General features: G+C 52.2%; 4 protein-coding genes across 4 annotated transcripts; 3 read left to right on the top strand and 1 right to left on the bottom strand.

The window, feature by feature from the left end:
• Positions 1–264: 264 nt before the first annotated feature.
• On the top strand, positions 265–7,939 carry N7489_009094 (putative myosin class II heavy chain (MHC); the record flags this gene model as incomplete). Its single annotated transcript, XM_056714844.1, is given in 4 exon segments — positions 265–364; positions 1,195–2,474; positions 2,488–3,076; positions 3,093–7,939. 4 exon segments carry the CDS (start codon positions 265–267, stop codon positions 7,937–7,939), a joined length of 6,816 nt encoding a protein of 2,271 aa, XP_056562466.1.
• Positions 7,940–8,935: 996 nt separating this feature from the next.
• On the top strand, positions 8,936–9,885 carry N7489_009095 (p24 family protein; the record flags this gene model as incomplete). The annotated part of the gene is made up of 4 exons (XM_056714845.1): positions 8,936–9,133; positions 9,338–9,545; positions 9,622–9,809; positions 9,868–9,885. 4 exons carry the CDS (start codon positions 8,936–8,938, stop codon positions 9,883–9,885), a joined length of 612 nt encoding a protein of 203 aa, XP_056562467.1.
• Positions 9,886–10,415: 530 nt separating this feature from the next.
• Positions 10,416–11,198, top strand: N7489_009096 (uncharacterized protein; the record flags this gene model as incomplete). The annotated part of the gene is made up of 2 exons (XM_056714846.1): positions 10,416–10,538; positions 10,797–11,198. The coding sequence occupies 2 exons, from the start codon at positions 10,416–10,418 to the stop codon at positions 11,196–11,198; spliced, it is 525 nt and encodes a 174-aa protein (XP_056562468.1).
• Positions 11,199–11,338: 140 nt separating this feature from the next.
• N7489_009097 (uncharacterized protein) lies at positions 11,339–12,192 on the bottom strand (the record flags this gene model as incomplete). Its single annotated transcript, XM_056714847.1, has 3 exons — positions 11,339–12,015; positions 12,070–12,088; positions 12,151–12,192. The coding sequence occupies 3 exons, from the start codon at positions 12,190–12,192 to the stop codon at positions 11,339–11,341; spliced, it is 738 nt and encodes a 245-aa protein (XP_056562469.1).
• Between the last annotated feature and the right edge of the window lie 48 nt (positions 12,193–12,240).

The raw sequence follows: 12,240 nt of genomic DNA on the forward strand, positions 1-12,240 counted from the left end.
TGTATTGATTTATTCCGGGTATAGTTATATCCCACTCCAATGGAAATATGGTTTAACTGTCTTTAATTGTATAAGTAAATAATCACATGGGTATTGCTGCAGCGTCGAGGCATGTTTCGCGATGATGCCTGTATCTGTACTTGCGAAAAAGGACAGTGGAGCATCTATAACCGATTCAAGACGCTCAACATGAAGCTTTTCCATGTTATCTAGAGTAAAAGAGAAATGAGAAGGGCGCGCGTATACAAATCTTCACCAATCGGCATGAAAAGACGCGAACCTTGGGATTCTGGGCATAAAATCGACGCTGATTGGCTAGGGAAAAAGCAAACGATTAGTCAAACTGCTAACACGACCCTCTCAAGTTTGGTACCCGTGGACGGTAACGGTCGAATCCATGGAAAGCTGTTGTTCTACCCCTGAATCTCTTTGGATCTCCAGTTTTCATTGTTTACCTCCAGGGCTATGTACTCTTTGAAAGCAAGGGGAAGTGTAGCACTGTAGAAGTACACAGTACACGGAGTACAGTTAATCCTTTAAATTTTGGAGAAGGCAAGGGTCATTTGAATCAGATTCATCGTTGGGTACATGTGCGTTATGTGTATATGTTGTAGAAGTTCTGTCAAGCCAGACAAACTAAGCCAACGGCCTCGGTCCTCAACAAATAATAATTGAATTGGCCTATGGTACCCTGTACACCGCATTAGCTCGGACTACCCACACTCCAGGAGGTACTCCGTACGACGATCCAATACCCGTGACGTCCGACCTTTTTTTCCCCTTAGTTCACCATCCTGGTCTTTGATGCTTCAGACTTGAGCGTGTTTCTGATTCCGCTTTTCTTTTGATTTACTTGCATTTGCGCCTATCGGAAGAAAAATTAAAAACGACAACCTGTACATTGTCTCGCCCCAGGTTGTCTTTCCAGCGGTGGTCTTCAATTCCGGTTTGATTTCCATGCGTCAACATTCTGGACGATAAGCGGAGCGGCAAGCAAGTGCTTGCTGCAGGAGTCGACACGGAAGGTGTGTGTATGCACTAATATTACCTCTCTTTGAACCTTTTCTGGGATTGCGGAATTGGGCTCCTTACTCCGCGCTACTACGCGATTAGGACTTTGTTCTTCAACTCGCTTGATTTAATCCTTCTTGACCCCTCCAAACATGCCAGTCTAACCACACTGGATGACTACAGATCTTGATCACCCCGTCTCTTCCGCCATCTCGGCGCCTTCTCCACAGTTCCACTCGCGGGACACGCGCCTCATCCGTGAATCGCGTCTGGCTCCCTCACTACTCTTGTCCTCTCCCCCATCGGGAGACTCGAGTCCGTCGACCGCTGGTTCACCCGGTCAACGAACCTCTCCGCGGAGCATAACTCTCGAACCCCCGCCTCTCCCATTCCTATCCTCATATCGCGGAACCGAGGAATCGGGGCCCTCTTCGCCGGTCAATCGCAGGGCGGAAAGCAGCATCTACTACACCACCGCGTGGGGATCCCCATATGCAGCACCTAGCACTCGGAGACTATCAGTGACCAATAGCCAAATCGAATTCGCTGGGGTTGACGACGGATCTGGTCCCAGCTCGCCTGTCTCGTCAGTAGCAAACCACACCGAGTTGCGGAGATTAAGTGCCGCCAACGACGACACACTTGAACCGGTGGAGCGCGATTTTGCCGCCAGTAACGGAGAGAAATCGATACGGGAATTTACGCAGGATTGGATCAACCAGTACCTCACTGGTCAACCTAGAACGGAGCGCAGCAATTGGCTCAGCGACGACTCAGGAAGTGAAGCACCGTCATTCATCACTGCGAGGAATCACTTTGCCGACGACGCTTCCGACGACTGGCTTGGTCTGGAAGACGACTTTCGTTCCGACGATCTATTGAAAACTCCAACGCTCTCTGATTTCGTCGGGAAAAAAGCCTCCGCGCGAGCAAAAGTCAACAAAACTTTGCACAAACGCGCTGATACCTTGCGACAGGAGGACTTTTGGGGTTTCGCTTACGATAAAGACCCTCCACGAAACATCATGTCAGACTCAAATACACCTACCGTCGAGGCAAACTCGCCGGTAGAAAAGCCGTTACCTCCTCCACCTGCAAACGCGACGGAGGACACTGCGAAGATGGAAGATCCAGGTCCATTAAAAACACAGGTTTCTGATATCAGCAGATCAGCTACGCAAACACCACGGCGGAGAAAGAAGATGAATTGGCGTGGGAAAGCCTGCATAATCGAGCTGCCACATAATGATAAGAGAGGTTCGGAAGCTGGGTATCGTCTCCTAACACCGGCCGATGTTCAACAACGAATGCAAGAATGGGAGAACAAAGGGTATGATGTTCGTGGTTTCACCATTGGCGATTCCGAGGACCCCTCCACAACGACGACTCTAGGAGGTCTCAGTCGACCCCTATATCCCGACCCATATGACCTCCACGAAATTTCCAAGAGCGAACCACTTGTCGTCAATTTCCCAGACAGGGCCAAGTGGGAGGCTTATATCACTGAGCTTCAAGAAGAAAAGCTACGCGCTCTGGGGGGTGTCGTTCGGCGACGAAGAACCTCAACAATCCATTTCACCCGATTACTCGCTCAACCCCGGTGGCACTCCATTCCCGGGCCTTGTCGCATCCCCGCCGATTCCTACTACGTCTGCAGCAAGCAATCCCCTCGGCCATATCCACCCATTCTCGCCTCACTTCAATCAATCCTCAATGGCTACACCTGGTACTATGGGGTCCATTGCATCACCTTCACAATTTGGTATGCAGACGCCATTTGTGGGTGCGGATCAAAATATGATGGGCGGATTCCCCTTCCAATTCCAGCCCACGCCTCCTGCTCAGGGATCTATGACTCCCCAAGGCTTCATAAACCCCCGACAGGCAACTTCTTCGGCTGGTCCAGGGGCAATGGGCAACTTTTCCTCCATGCTGTCACCAGTGTCTCCGCTCCATGACCAAGGGTCCTTCCACCCCGGATACAACGAAAAGGGTGTTTTCGACGATCAACTTGGCCATGGTATGCGCCAGGAAGGCCTGCCATACCAGGCCCCCCCAGACCCCGGTCAATGGACACCCAGATCATTTCCATGCATCGAACGTCGAAATTGCCCAGCCTACACCTCGAGGCCACGGTCATAATCTGAGCGAAACTCTGCAAAGAGGGCTGGACCAGATGACGCATACCGATTACCACCTGGAAGACTCGATTGACCGACAATTGGAGGACGATTACCGTGATGTCAGCCATGCAGGCCTGAATGCCAGCATGCTGAAGTCGCATTGGGCATTGCCAGAAAATGAACACCACGCACAGAACCCTTCCCATCACCAACCTCATCCTTTCACCCAACACCAGCTTCCTCACCAATTCTACGGAGACCAATACCAACAGCACCATGGTCAGGATGGTTCTGATCTCGACACAAATCCCAGTGTTGCAGGTACGCCGCAGACTCGCCAAGGACCGTGGCACGAAACTCAGCCCAGCGGCCCCTCCTACCACGGAGGGCATCAGTCGCAGCTCTCGATTTCATCCCTCAACGTTGAAGCCAAGGAATTCGACCCTACCGCATCGTTCAATTCCCAGCCTGTGCCCTTCGGCAATGACACATTCCAGTTCGGCGGCAGGGGTGAGCAAGGATTCGGTTTTGCCCCGCCTCCCTCATTCGCGCCTGGTAGCAGCCTGAGCGGCTCACTGAGTTCCAAGCCGCGCAATGCCAGTGGTAGTGGCGCATTCAAGTTTTCTGCCGCATCGTTTAACGTCGACGCACCTGTCTTCAACCCCAATCCCTCTGCCAGTCTCAATTCGAATGCCAGCTCCGAGCAGCCTCCGGCTAGTCGCACCAAGATCTTCGGCGACATTAACATCAGCGAGATCACCACGCCTGAGAAGAAGTCTAAGGCTATTCCTATTGTGCGGCCCGATGAGATTGAAAAGGAGAATAATGACAAGGAACAGGCCATCAGAGACGACACCAATGGCCGACCTGTGCCTACTGACCGCCACAAGCGTGCGCGTCGCGGTGTCGGCCACGCTGAAGGCGAGGCTAGATACAGCATCTCGACCCACCCTCTGGGCGAAGCGGGCAACGCTCAAGCTTCGAGTGCGCTCCATGCCGTCGCTGAGGGCAAGGAGAATGCCATGCCTAAAGAGAACAACCCGGTGGAGCGGACGGGTACCCCTGTCAGCGAAGCTGGCACTTGGACTCTGTTCGATGCGAAGCGAGACGCTGAGAACACGTCTCAACCCGGGTCACCCGTCCGGGCAGAGACCTCTAAGGACATTGTTCTTGAAGAACGCGAACCGAAGGAGCCTGCTGCGGGAGACGATAGGTCTGTCACTGTCTCGAAGGGTGTCGACCATGCTCCTCATGGATCCAAGAGCTCGGTCAAGAGCACTGTGTTGTCGGCTAACGCTCAGCCTTTCGAGTTCAAGCCTGCTGTTTCTGAGTTTGTTCCCACAGCCGTTCAGCCATCTAGCTTTGCCGAGCCAAAGCCTGTTGAAGCAAATGTCACAAAGGAGCAGCCCATTGAAAAGCCTGCCAAGAGTCCCGCTGAAAGTAAACCCAAGCAAGCCGGACTCATGGCTTCTCGCTTCGCTGCCGCAAGCCCACCTAAGAAGGCAACCTCGCCAGATCACCTCGCTGAGCCTGAGTCCAAGACTCCAACCCGCGTGCAAACAGAATTCATTACTCGCCAACCTAAGAATGATGACAACTCGTGGGACTCCGAGAACGACTCGCCTGACGACGAGGAGCTGAATGCAATTATGGAACAGCTGAACGATGACGACGCAGATGTCGGCATCGAGCGACAAGCGACTCCTTACAACACGATCCACGCGACTCCCTTCCAACCACGACACGACCACCTCACGGAGTCGATGGGCGGCCCTACGAAGGAGCAGCGGTTTGGTTCTGCGGAGGCCCGAAGCGAAGCACCCAGCCCGAGCCCCGGTGGCGTTCCCAAGACATACAAGCTCAGCATTCCCAAACTTGCCTCGGACATTGATGCCAACAGCAATGCTACATTCTCTCCCCAGAAGAGCCTTATCTCTCGTCTGCAGTCCCCTGTTCGTCAGCTTGTTACTGAGAATGACCATGTCAGCGACTGGGATGACATGATCTCCGCCGGTGAAGATGAGAAGTTCATGAACCGTAACCGCTTCTTCGATCGTCGCATCAACGACCTTGTCGGCTCCGCCATCGACGACCGCTTGGGCCCTATGGAACGTGCCTTGGCTGTCATTCAGCAGTCGGTAGCTTCTATTGCCACTGGTACTGCAAGCAGAAGGGTCTTCCGCAGCACATCCGCCGAGATGGAAGACAGTGATGCCGATGATGAGGATGACGATGGTGAGGACGATGCGGTCCGCGATCGTTCGCCTCACAACATGAGAGAACGCAAGTTGGAGATGCTCAAGAATGTTGTCATGGAAGCTTTGGTTACCCATGATATCCCTCAACGCATTTCCCCACACTCCAGCCACAGCGAGATCGCACAGCTCAAGGAAAGCATTGCCGAACTGCAGGCCCTCACTATCAAGAAGCTGGCTCAGGACCCTGTTGGTGATATGCGTGAGATTATCGAGGAAGCCATGGCCAAGCAATTGGCTCAGCAGGTTGCCTTGCAGAAACCCCCGAGCCCGCGCCTGTCAGAGGCCGAGGAGATTGGTGCCGACAGCCTTATGCTCCAGATTGATGGCCTTAAGGGAATGTTGCGAGTTGCCGATGAGCGTGCTGAGCAGGAGTACAAGGATCGCCGCGATGCGCAGGATGCTATGACTGAGCTCCAGCGACTCTTGAAGTTTGCAGAGGAAGATGCTGCTCGTCACAGTGCTGCTGCAGAGGATGCCGAATCTCGTCTCCTGCAGTTCAAGGAAGAGAAGATTCCTTACTTCGAGAAGATGCAGTTCCGCACCGAGTCACTTGCGGAAGAGAGCGAGACTCTCAAGGTTACTATCGCAGAGCTGTCTACGAAGAACATCGCGCTTGAGGGTACCCTCGACGAGTACCGTCTTTCTAGCGATAACTTCCGTCGTCAACTGGAGACTACCAAGGCTGAGAACAAGTCTCTTCATGAGACTATTGATCACTTGAGGACTCGCATCGAGGATAGCATGATCTCGCGCCAGAACCTCACTGAAAAGTTCGATCGTCTTCAAGATGACATGCTCAATGTCACCGCCGAAATTACTCGTGATCAAGCTGCCTGGCGCAGAAAGGAGGAAGAGCACACTGCAAAGTACAACGAGCTGCGGGCGTCGCACTCCCGCGAGCTCCAATTACGCGAGAAGCTCGAGCAGGATGTCCGCGAATTCGAAAAGAACGAGCGAGAGGCCACGAAGCTGAGGTTCATCCATGAGCAATCTCAGAAAGAGAATGCTAGACTGGATGAACTGGTCACTAGCCTCCGGGCGGAGAACCATGAGCTGCAGATCAAGGCTGCCCGGTTCGAACGAGAGTTCATCGAAGCCCGTGAGAGCAGCCGCGTCGAGATCCAGCGCACTCGCTCCTCGATGGAGGCAGACCTTGAAGCCTCTAACAGCCAGGTCAACATTGTGCGTGCCGAGCTGGAGGCCGAAATTATTCGTCTGCAGACTCAACTTGACAACAACCGTATGGATACCGATACAGCTCGCGAGCGCTACGAGCTTCTCCTTGAGGAAGCCAAGGATTCAAAGGTCACCGCCCTGGCTGCTAAGGACCTTGCCATGGATGAGACCCGCAAGATGCATGAACGCATTCTCAATGACCTCCGTGAGCGTCACGCTCGCGCTTTGCATAACTCTTCAGAGGACCGTGCACGTGGTGAGAGCCATAACATGGAGCGCATGGCTCTGTCCGAGGACAAGGCTAAGCACCTGCAAGAGCGCGTGAACCTCCTCGAAGAGAAGCTTGAGATCGCTCAAGCTGCTGCCCGTGCTGCTGCCGAGGCAGCCCACAGCGCCAAGGCAAGCCCCAGCTCAGTCCCAGATGCCGCCCCCTCTCACTCGCGGGCAACGCCGTCCATGTCCTACAGTAAGGGATCCGCAGAGCCTGAACGGATCTCTCCTCAAGCTCTGCGCGAGTCAATCTTCGTCCTCCAGGACCAGCTCCAGCAGCGCGAGACACGCATTGAAGAGCTCGAGCAAGAAGTCTCCACGATAGACAAAGATGCGCCAAATAAGATCAAGGAGAAGGACACCGAGATAACATGGCTGCGTGAGCTCCTAGGCGTCCGCATCGATGACCTACAAGACATAATCCAGACCGTGTCCAAGCCCTCCTTCAATCAGCAAGCCGTCCGCGACGCAGCCATCCGTTTGAAAGCCAACCTCCAAATGCAGCAGCAAGAAAAGGAACGACTAACAACCGGCAACCTCCCCTCCCTTGCCGACCTTGCTGCCTCACCCCGTTCCCTCCCCCTAGCTGCAGCTGCCGCCTGGGGAAATTGGCGTAAAGGCCGCGAATCCGCCGCTAACACCTCCGAGCAAACCCCGTCAAAACCCAGCAATGCAAGCGCCTTCCTATCAGGCCTGCTAACACCCCCGAGCTCCCACGTCCGAGAGAACGGTTCTGGCTTGCAGACCAGTGCAGCCGCACGGTTTGCACAGACTCGCCCCTTGAGAGGCTCGAAGTCGGCCCCAAGACGCGGCTCGGTACGCAGCCAGGTGCCTGTCACGGAACCGCCTCAGACGCCGCCTCTTCTCCGCCGCTCGAGTTATGACCATGACGCTGAGCCGGCAAACTACGAGGATGGGAGCTTCGCGGATGAGAACGAGAGTACCGTTGATGGGATGGTTTCGGCTTCGCCGAAGGAGAGGGACGATGAGGGTCCGTTTGGGCCTCAAATTGACGAAGCTGAAGCCGAAGAGAGCGATATTCAAGCCGACGCTGACGTTGACGTATCCTCTTCTGATGAACCGTCCACTGAAGAAGAGTGATTGCGCTGCCCTTGATCATTACCCATAGATTGTTTTGAACTCTCCATCTCGTCTCGGGATTTCTTTGCCTTTCTCTTCTTTTGACCAGCAAAAGGATTACAATTACAGGACGACTCGTCGAACCGTGATATCTTTGCTTTCATCGTCTACTGCTATGTCTGCGTTTGGTGCAAGCGCCACTTTTGCAGATTTCTCTCCTCTCGTTACATCCATATTCCCCCTTTCGACATACATACCTATCTTCCGGCTTCATGGCCGTTGATCAACGTTTGCGTTTTCGGATTTGATACCACACCGTTATTTCGCTTGCCTTTTTCCCTCCCATCTCCCCGAAGAACCTTGTACATTGAATATCCTCTTTACTTTTTTTTCATGTCCTATCATTTACTACCCTTCTATACATACTAATAGTCAATCTCTGTCATTCTTTACTTTCTGATTGTTCTATATTACCCATGCACCCCACTTTTGTGATGTTGTTAGATGTAGCTTGTTGATACACGCGCTTCCCCGTTGCGTTTCTAGCTTATTACTGTTCAAGTGTTTACAATTTCCAAATAAATTCAGAATTCTTGCTACGTTAATGTCACAAAGAGTGTTCTCATTGGGGTATCAACCTCCTTTGTTCTTGTATATACATTGAAGGCTTGACTATTTGTAGCTGATACATAGTGAAAGGATATATATGTTGCGGTATAGCTCGCCAGATTTTACATGGCCATTTGAATAAATGCAAATCCCATGAGAGACTTCAAGGTCTGATGAGCACAATAATAGATAGACCAGGGAGACCCAATTATCCTTATTACCTTACTACAATCTCGGTCTACCCAACTGTATACACCAAGCCAAGACCGAATCTCAAGGCGGAGCGGTGTTTACTGGAAGTGGTCCGAGCGCCGCCAATTGACACCTTGCGCGTTGACAACCAACGAACATCACCACCACTCACTCGTCAATTCTCCAGACTCGTCGCAGTCAGCCAAGTATTCCACCATGCGATTCTCAACAAGCACCATCCTGGTAACTGCGCTGGGGTGGATCACCGCTGCGACCGCACACACCATTCAGCTCAAGGCTCACTCACGAGAATGCTTCCACGAGGCACTGCACCGCGACGACGTCATGACTGTCACTTTCCAGGTCGGAGATCGCGAGTTTGGAGGAAGTGGAAACCTTGAGGTTGATTTCTGGGTATGAACTATCCTGGTCCCGGCCCCGGTCTTGGTGTTGGGTGTTTTGGATACTCGGGAGTCCCCTTCTGCTCCGATGGTGGCATTGCCATATATCGAAGCCAGAAACGGAGTGCTTTACGCCTTGGACTAGCCTGGTTGTTACAGGGGAAATTGTGGAACTATTCAACGTGAGAACACAAACGCTAACGCTCGGTCGCGGCAGGTCGAGGATCCCCTGAGAAACCGCCAATACTTCAAGCAAGCCGTTGCTTCCGACGACTACTCCTTCACCGCACAGGCGGACGGCAAATACAACTACTGCTTCAGCAACGAGGGCTGGACCTCGAACTCCAAGGAGGTCTCCTTCAATGTCCACGGAATTGTTTATGTGCCTGAACACGAGATGGCGCAGGATCCTCTCGAGGTCGAAGGTAAGCGCGGGCGTGAACCGCCGACTAGAGAGAAATACTATAAGAATATTGTGACTGATCATCTGGTACTATTTAGTTCGAAGACTTAGCGAGGCTTTGACGCAGGTGAAGGATGAGCAGTCGTACATTGTCGTGCGTGAGCGAGTACACCGTAATACCGCAGAGAGCACCAACGGCCGGGTGAAATGGTGGAGTATGTTCCAGCTTATGGTGGTTATTGGCGAGGGTGTGTTCCAGGTGTGGTGGCTCAAGAGATTCTTCGAGGTACGTGGGCTTCTTTGGTGAAATACCGGAAGATGAGACACTAATGTTCGATATACAGGTCAAGCGTGTGGTCTGAACCAGATTTACCGTCTTTCCTTGATCAAAAACATATCCTTTTCCCTTTTATGCATATGTCGACGAGCGGTGGATTTTGGTATTTTTTCCGGGCCAAGTTCGGTTTCAGCGCGATTTACCAGGATAAATTTATCACGTTTTCACGCCACGGTGTCATGCGATCATCCTATATAATATATCAATCTGTACTACCACAGTGACCCAGATGATCTCTATGTGGGACTTGTATACTCCCGAAGTTGTGTTGTAGATGTCCCGAGGGCAGTCACTGGCTGGCAAAAAGTACCGCAGCCCAAAAATGTAGACTGCGGGAATTTCGATCCAAATGTCTCATGTTTGGGCTACAATAAAGGTACAAAGTAAAAGGGATTTCGACTTCTCGCAATCCTTCTATTTCACCTATAGATTGAACCCGCAACTTAGCAGTGGCAAAGTACGACCGTTCTCTCTGCAAGGGAGGAGATCTGACGTATTGGGGATACGAACAAGGAATATCACGAGCACCTTACAGGGGGTTCTACCTAAACAGTGATGGACAAGGGAAACTCCAGCTCCCTAAATGACCCCAGCGATCCGCTCTTCCATGTCTGCTGGGGTCGACAGTCGTGTTCAAGCTGCCTGACTGGTGATGTTGCCTGCAGCTGGTGTGTTATTGTATGTCAAATCCTCTTATGACCAGCTCCTTCCTATAACTTTGATTCCCGCCTCTCCCTTTCCGATCAACCCTCTCCACCAAATGTGTTTTACATACTGCTCCCTTGCATTGCCGACCAGAATGGGGGGGAGGGGTTTCAAGGCCACACATACCACAGGCCCCCATTATTGCTTTTGCTTTGACTTGATCAGCACCATCAGACCTATGATCTTCCGCTCCGTGCTGGAGGAAGCTGACTATTGATTGTTATGTTATAGTCCTCAACGTGTGTTCCTAACCCATCCCGGGTTCCAATATTTGCGCCTTTCGGCTCAGAAAACATCTGCCCCCTTGGTGCCAAGGAGAAATGGGAGCTAAGAGCTCTGCCATTTGGGTGCCATGCTAGCACCTTGACTGTCGTATCAGTAATGGGTGCTGTGCTTGCGATACTGGCGTTGGGCGTGGTAGGGGTTGGATTGGTGTGGCTTGTGCGCCGGACCCGGTGGCGTTGGAGGGAGACGGAGTATGAGCGGGCTGACGAGGAAGAGCAGGGGTCATCAAGGTGGCGAGGTTGGATTTTGGGGGTTGGGTCCTTTGTTGGTCTCGTTTCTCAATCGAGTCGATCAGAGGGTCAGACTGAAGTGGAGGAAGAAGCGGAGTCAAGGCCGCTGTTGGAGTAGACTAAAAAGCGATAGGGTGATCTCTATATTTATTTCTATTTATGAACTGAACATGAAATGCACGTGTTATAGAAATACAGTGTAAATCCCAACGGGGTTGTTTCTGGTGTATTGCTAGATAGATCCAAATGTTATACAAATCAAGCCACAGAGTTGATCATCTCGCGCACGACTACAGCAATCTCGTCGGCAGTCTGCTTTTTTCTTGGAATTAAATGCCCCGCTCCATGATCAAACAGATCGGCGGTATCTGGATCGCACATATTGTACAGTGCCATTGACCCGTCAAGGAACGGATCCGACGCACCGACAACATGACAGGTGGGAATAGTGATCGGTACTTCATAATAGTCGTCCGCCGTAACAACCTTGCCAGTCACCGGGTGCACCGGTGGCCATCCACCGAACATAATCGCGCATTTAAGTCGAGGGATCCGACCAAGTTCACTCTCCCTTCTTCGCTCTTCAAGAATAAGTGATGCGGCAGTCTGGGCACCCTCAGAGAAGCCAATCACACCACCAATGTCGTCGTTACTGTCGAGAATGCCAACCAGACGGTCCATGACCTCAGTGACACACGAGAATGAGGGATCACCTGCCGCCTGCACAGCGGCTTTGATTGCCTCTTCTGGGGTGTCGCGTCTCGGGAAGTCGCGCATGTTCGCCTGGATCGCAGGCCCATTGGCCTCCATGAAGGTATAGTTCGGCGGCGGACCGAAAAACCCGGCAAATTCTGGGGGAACATGCACCTCAGTGGTTCCCTGAGTGTAATGGAAGCTGGCGTTTCCATTGGAAGCGAGGGCATCGCAGAATGGGCCTGGGATCTACCATTAGTTCTCTTCCAACGTCTATCGCATCAACCACAGCTTACCTAACTGTGTTTTGAGAGCCTGTTGTAATAGTCAGCTTCACCTGAATGGTCTCATTCCACGTGACAAAAGGCTTGACATACCTTGGCGCTGCAGTAGCCTCCTGGGAGGCAGAGAAACTTCATTGTGATAATCAGCTGGGGAATATTTCGGAGAAAAACGCGAGATAGAAT

The sequence above is a fragment of the Penicillium chrysogenum genome (genome assembly GCF_028827035.1).
Source record: "Penicillium chrysogenum strain IBT 35668 chromosome Unknown utg000005l_segment0_segment0, whole genome shotgun sequence".
Taxonomy (NCBI): domain Eukaryota; kingdom Fungi; phylum Ascomycota; class Eurotiomycetes; order Eurotiales; family Aspergillaceae; genus Penicillium; species Penicillium chrysogenum.